Source organism: Berghia stephanieae, chromosome 1 (assembly GCF_034508935.2).
Source record: "Berghia stephanieae isolate SIO BIC M18660-M18661 chromosome 1, UCSD_Bste_1.3, whole genome shotgun sequence".
Lineage (NCBI taxonomy): Eukaryota > Metazoa > Mollusca > Gastropoda > Nudibranchia > Aeolidiidae > Berghia > Berghia stephanieae.
In genome coordinates, this window is record NC_088360.1 from 100121264 (window position 1) to 100128763 (window position 7500).

The following is a 7500-nucleotide window of genomic DNA, read 5'->3' on the forward strand; positions in this document are numbered from 1 at the left end:
ACTCAGGTATAAAATCAGTACCTGGCCGTTAACAGCGTTGTCTCTGTCGGAAAAAATTGTAATATCGCCTAACAGGCATCATGTCTCGTTCTACGTGTTACGTGTTGCTGCTGGTCAGGGACCCCCTTTAAAAAAACGCGCTTTGAGCAAGTTCAGCGGATATTGCGCTGTATAAATGCTCAGGCCTTTTATAACTTCTGAGAAAATACCATCTGAGACAGTGTGTCATTTATACCGCTGTTTTCTTACCTTGTACATGTGTCCGAGTCGGCCATAAAGCCAGTATAGGAGATGCCGCGTTGGGATCATCAGACGCTCTACGATGGCAGAGAACAGCACTAAGGTCAGGGGAATTCCCAAGACGGCAAATAGGATACAAAACGCTTTTCCTGCATCGGACAATGGCGTGACACGGCCATAACCTACGAAAAAAATTAATGAAAGAACAACATGTGAAATTCCTAACTGTTATTAAAGAATTAATTAGCAATTATACTTGTCATTTACATAACAGGTCAGTGCAATAATATTATGGTCGTGAACATAAAACGCTTTACGATGGATGGAATAGATAAAAATTATTGTCGGGATGAATACTCAGAATGGCAAATGAGATACAGGACGCTTTGTTAACATTTGCATTTGAAATTGACGTGACAATTTTCATGTCATTAATTTACGAGACGAAGAAAAATAAAAATAAAAAGTAATAACTAATGCTATAGGAATTGCTAATAATAATAATAATAATAATAATAATAATAATAATAATAATAATAATAATAATAATAATAATAATAATAATAATAACACGCAATACCACGACTTTAGGTCATGCTTTTGGTAAACAAGAATGGTCAACAAAGTATAGAAAGAATTGTCTGCATCTGACAATGGCGTTAGACAAAGAAGACGAACACAATATTTTCAAAAGAATAATGGATTACACTACATGACAATTATACTATATAACTATGACTATCTAGTTAACAATCGACACAAACTAATTTTGAGGATCTGATAACGAGCCTTAGACATGAGCTCGTTTTAAAGCGTTGCTTGAATGGATGTTTTTGCATCGGTTTGAGAGTATGTCCATTACAACAAAGGGACCATAGCAATGCGGTTTATCAGACTTGAAAATAAGTAGCTACACGAAGTTTCAAAGTTTATTCATTTTTAGGCTTTCACCAATGAATCACACAATTTGATGACAACATAGAGCTACATGAAAGTGGAAAAAATGGTAAATGGAACCAAAAAATAAACTGATAGCATTAATAACCACCAAAAGAACAACAACAATCGTAATACAACCAATACGTACAACAACAATAATAATAATAATAATAATAATAATAATAATAATAATAATAATAATAATAATAATAATAATAATAAAAAGGACACGTCGGCTATGATCATTAGGGTTCCCAATAGCTCAGTTGGTAGAGCACTCGCTTCACACGCAAAGGGACCAAGATCAATCCTGGGTGCAGTTGAGATATTTTCTGACTCCATGGGCCTAATAATGGCGAGGACGAGAGACGCATGCGCACAACCAACATGACCTTCTCTCTCTAATAACTTTTCCGCCGGTGACGTCACAGACTATGGGTGACGTCCAATCAAGGGACTCTACTCTTCCGTTAAGCTCATTCCCTATTGGTTACTTTCCGAGCCTAATAATTTTGAACAATTAATTACTTGTCAAAAAATTTTTTAATGTCCTCGACAAATTATCTAATTAGGAACAAAAATGAAAATAAAAGAGTCAAATGCCTGCCAGAATTCTGGAGTACATTGGAACGAAAAAAAAAACACTGTTGATGGCCAGGTACTCATTTTACACTTGAGTATAGTGAGACTCAACTATGCGCCGAGCGAGGCTCGAACCCAGGACCTTCCGATTCAAAAGCGAGTGTCATACCCACCACAAGAACACATAGCCGCACAACAATAGTTGAATCAAGCCCTTTGCCACGAAATGTTACTTTTTGTTCTCCTAAGTTGATAGTTATGCCGTTCCTAATGGTTTTTTTCTTCTTTGTTCATTGTAATGCTCTCCGTTCCATCATCCCGCTGTGATGGGCTTGTCGTATGCGTCATTTGGTGGTATTAGGGACGGAAGGTCTGCAGGCCTTCAGCTCTCTCTTTGGCATTGGCAAATTGTTACACTCATAATAGCGGATCTATTTTCAAACCTGCATATATTATGTGCAGGTTGTTCCATTAGCTTAGCATTCACTTTCACTACGAAAAAAAATGTTTTTAAAAACAGTGCGGCTATGTGGTCTAGTGGATCGGAAGGTCCTGGATTCGAGCCTCGCTCGGCGCATAGTTGAGTCCTTGGAAAAGACTCTTTACTCACATTCTCTCACCATACTCAGGTGTAAAATGAGTACCTGGCCGTTAACAAAGTTGTCTTTGTCCGAAAAAATGTAATATGGCCTAACAGGCGTCATGTCTCGTCCTGCATGTTAAATGTTGCTGTTGACCAGGGACCCTTTGTAAAGCGCTTTGAGCACGTTTAGTGGATATTGCGCTATATAAAAGCTCAATTTTTAAAAAGCTCATTTAAAAAAAAAATCTTACCTATAGTGGTGACCACTGTGCTGGCAAAGAACATGGCTTGACCAAAACTCCAATTAGGATCGGACTGGGATACGTTTCGGACTGCGGACACTCCTCGGTTTGCAGCCTTTACAACCTCTTCGATGAAACGCTCCAAACTGGCATCTGAAAATAGGGGATGTCAAATTACAATGAATAATGGACGTCAAAGAATTGACAAATCAAATATTTATTCGCATAATTACAGATGGGGGGTGAAGTGGCCGAGTGGTTAAGGCATTGCGCTGTGACCCGGAAGGACCTGGGTTCGATCCCCGCTTCAGACACTTTCGTTATTTTCCTTTAGCAAGATTATCATCCCCCAACTTGCTCACTTGGACAACATGGGTGATTCCTGTTGACATCAGACATCTTGTTTGATGAATTCTCTATATTCCTTCGTGGAATGTCTAGGCGACGATATCTTATGATGTCGTGGCGGAAAAGGCATAATAGTACAATTAAAAAAAAATTACAGATGGATAATCTGGCGCTGAAATGACCTAAATGAGTCGCAAAAAAAACCCAAAAGCAAACAGCTAAATAATATCAAAAAAATAAAAATAATTAAATATAAACATTTATATACAGTGCATTTTCGTGACGGATTCACAATGCACAATGTTTTAATTATTCCCCCAGCAAGCCATATTATTGAATCGTATTTCCAAATTATCACCAGTGTTAAACTTTGGATTAAGGACGAAACTTCCTCCCATTTTCACGGATCCATCCACTCTCTCTTTCTCTCTCTCTCTCTCTCTCTCTCTCTCTCTCTCTCTCTCTTTCTCTCTCTCTATCTATCTCTCTCTTTCTCTCTCTCTATCTATCTATCTCTCTCTCTCTATCTATCGCTCTCTCTTTCTCTCTCTCTCTCTATCTATCTATCTATCTATCTATCTATCTATCTCTTTCTCTCTCTCTCTTTCTCTCTCTCTCGCTCTCTCTCTCGCTCTCTCTCTCTCTCTTTCTCTCTCTCTATCTCTATCTTTCTCTCTCTCTCTCTCTCTCTCTTTCTCTCTCTCTATCTCTATCTTTCTCTCTCTCTCTCGCTCTCTCTCTCTCGCTCTCTCTCTCTCTCGCTTTCTCTCTCTCTCTCTCTCTCTCTCTCTCTCTCTCTCTCTCTCTTCTCACAGCGGCGGGAAACCGCAACTTCTCGACTTTTACAAAAAAGAATTTAAAAACTCATTTGTGCAAAATGTGTTAAAATACCATGTTTTGCGCTGCTTTAGTTCTATTAAAACTTGCAAGCGCTTGGAGTCTATTCAACCACACCCTTCGTAATCACGAAATCCGTAAATCAACAGGTGTTTAGGACACAAATAATGTAATTTATTATCAGTTACTATACTAGTACTAATAGGCGTTAAAGCTGAATAGGTAGAGCACTCGTGTCACACGCCATTGGACTGAGATCAATCCCGAGTCGGAAGTCGAGAATTTTCTCCGCCCCCCCCCCCCCCCCCTCTTCTGTCCAGCAGCGATTGAGTAGCTGGGTCCCTTAGATCTGTCGGAAGTACTATCTAATGGCAGCAAGCGATTGCTATTGTCCGTTTCACTATATATAAGCCGTGATATTCTTCAGCTCCATGGGTCGATTGGCTCTGAATGACTACGACTCGTTCTAGTAGTAAAAAAATGCGCCTCTATGATTTTCAGCTCTTGTGAATAACTTAAGCCGGATACAAATCATAACAAATATCAAGTCTTGATTTGAACTTCATTCACTATTATTAACAATACCCACTGTATTGAAATCACAACACACTGGGTCTCCAAATGATTATGATATTGGTATTATGACACCGGAGACTAAAATAAAAATATGGACGGAGACGTGAAACAGGGGCTACTTACGTATGTGGGTATCCATTGTCAAGTCGGTAAACATGGCATTTGAGTATTGATGGTATGTGTTTAAATAAAATACACACCATTTATGCCCGCCAAATCAATCCTACAAATTATACACAAAAGGTTTATGTGGGTATTAAATGTCAAGTCGGTAAACATGGTATTTGAGTATTGATGGTATGTGTTTAAATAAAATGCACACCATTTATGCCCGCCAAATCAATCCTACAAATTATACACAAAAGGTTTATGTGGGTATTAAATATCAAGTCGGTAAACATGGCATTTGAGTATTGATGGTATGTGATTAATTAAAATACACACCATTTATGCCCGCCAAATCAATCCTACAAATTATACACAAAAAGTTTTGGTGTCAGAGAATTTAGTTAGAAGAAATCACACTTGGATATATCTAGAAAGCTGCGAAAACCCGCGCCAAATTTCAATTGTATTACCTATAAACATTATGAGCGAGACGATGTTTACCGACTTGACAGGCAGGACCTGACACAAATACGCATCGTCTGTTATTAAAACCATATTGCCACTTCAGAAGTTTCGCGTCTCTATACATCGCTGTCTCCGATGAAACTGTCGGTTTTATGGTCAAAGCCCGTAGCCTTTTTAAATTGTTATGATATACATACTTTTATAAAATAAAAATATAACTAATAAACATATTTTGATGAAAAGTTCACGGTGATGCACCATTTAAATCGTTTCTCAGCTGAGTTGTCGAACCATGAAATCAGCGATTTGATTTCACGGGGGGGGGGGGGGGGGGGGGGAGGGGGGGGGGGATATATCTTTATCTAAGGTGAATTCTTTGCAACACATCACTGTGAACTTTTATCAAAATAAGTTTATTGGTTATATTATCTTTATTTTAGAAAAGTATGTATATATAATAATAATTTGAAAAGTGATTTCTCAAATATAATTAGTGATATCTCATTAACCAAACGATATATTTCCTCAGTTGATAAGAGAGAGACGCATGCGCAATGCTAAGTTGGCGTTCTCTCTGTAAGGGCATGTCAGTGGCGACGATCGCCTAAAGTTTGCTGCTATTATATATATTATAATATTACAATTAATGGGATCATTTGTTACAATGTGTGTCTGTGTCGCTAACAAAAACTCAGTTTTCACTCTCTTTTGATGATGGGTGCCTTGTATTGTGACGTAATTTTAGGAACGTTAGCGTGGCTCAGCGGTACGGTCTTTGCTTCGTACCCGAAAGGTATCGAGTTCGATCAACCGCCGCAGCGCTGTATGGCCTTGAGCAAGTCACCTCGCCCTCGCTCAATTTAAAATAAGTCTCATTTTTTGGATTATTAATGTTAGATTCTATAACTCTTGTGTTTGAAATCTATACACAAGTTGCCAAATGCGCTGCACGACCTTGTGAGTGATGCGCATTGGAAACACGATTGAAGTCTAAAACGCGGAAGCGAGGACGAGAGACGCATGCGCACAACCAACATGACGTTCTCTCTCTAATAACTTTTCCGCCGGTGACGTCACAGACTATGGGTGAAGTCCAATCAAGGGACGCTACTCTTCCGCTAATCTCATTCCCTATACCCTCCAATGACTTCAACCACAATAACTTCTTTTCAAAACGTATTTTGTAAACAAATTGCTTCTCGAATTTAAAGATTTGACCATAAAAATTATCATTGTGGTGAGATACAATTACGCCTCAAAATTCCTTTCAGTAAAACCGGATACGTGCTGCGAACAAAACAGATTCTTGAATTGCTACGATTTTATCAAATACGAAGGATAATAGTACAGACGCTTCGTAAAATCTTTTGCTATTAAGTATGGTAAATTCGCGTTTTCAGCAAAATACATATTGGTATAATAAATCCATTTCTAGCCTCCAATCGACGTGCATTTATTTGCAGGTCTGAGAACATAAATTGTTTTGGGCTCATTGTTGTTATGGAAATACTCTTAACCCAACGAAAAATATTGTCCATTACACCAATGTTTAATCGAGCCCATAATTAATTGCGTTCTATTTATTATCATACCTGCAAATATGTACATGTCGACCCAAATCAATCCGACATTATTCCAGGTAAGACGACCGGTCAGATTTTGTACAACTGAGAGAAAGTGAACATAACATGATTTTCCAAAAAAAAAAAAAAATTTTAAAAATAATGGATGGCCCGTTTGTCCATAATATCATATATTGCATCCGCCCACATAATATTATGTACATCAATCTCCTCCCTCCCCCCCCCTCCCCCTACTCCCCCCCTTGTAAATCCTGCAGCCTTCGGTGTGATCTCTTTTCCAAAACAAATATTATACTATATTCCAGCGCTGTTAATAAATATACTCTCTCTCTCTCTCTCTCTCTCTCTCTCTCTCTCTCTCTCTCTCTCTCTCTCTCTCACACATCACTTTCAATGCCAGCGGTGTTACACCTAAAAACCTCCATGTATAATAATAATGATCTTCGCCCCATCTCAAATTGCCGACTTGATAGTCGAGAGAACAACCACTCTCATCACCAGGGCATAAGCCAAACATTAACCAGTCAGTGAGCGATATATTCCCAAAGAGAATTGTTTTGCAAGAGCAAACCACCCATAATTCCATTCTCGATGACGATGCAAATGCGCACCACCCCCTTGGGGGATCCTTATTTGGACACGAGTACGGCACTAAATCGGTAATGTTGTCCCAATCTCCAGAGCTCCTTCGGCTATTTACTCTTCCCGAAATAGTGGAATAATGAGCCCTTTAACAACAGATTATGCCGGATAATTTCATACTAAAAGGAACACAGCCTGTATTTATAGTAATGTTCCCTTATTCGTAACATTATATTATTATGATGATGGTTGGCTTCAAAATTTCTTTCTCCTCCACACCAGTTTCCCTTTTATGATTTAAAAGAAAGGTGTCCCCTTTCATCCTATCTTATTTTTTATGCACCGATCAGGGAATATATTTTTTAATCGATATATGTGCGGCTATGTGGTCTTGTGGTATGACACTCGCCTTCGG

The 7500-nt window shown here is 38.6% G+C and overlaps 1 protein-coding gene across 8 annotated transcripts in view; it reads right to left on the minus strand.

Annotated features, from left to right (window-relative positions):
- Nucleotides 1–7500, minus strand: part of LOC144962535 (potassium channel subfamily K member 6-like) — a 197650-nt gene that overhangs the window by 19333 nt on the left and 170817 nt on the right. For all 8 annotated transcript variants that reach the window (XM_078895551.1, XM_078895556.1, XM_078895558.1 and 5 more), the window contains 2 exons: nt 2596–2739; nt 250–422 (listed from right to left, as the gene is read on the minus strand). In XM_078895551.1, the coding sequence (XP_078751677.1) occupies nt 250–422; nt 2596–2739 (317 nt within the window). The remainder of the gene's footprint in view (nt 1–249; nt 423–2595; nt 2740–7500) is intronic.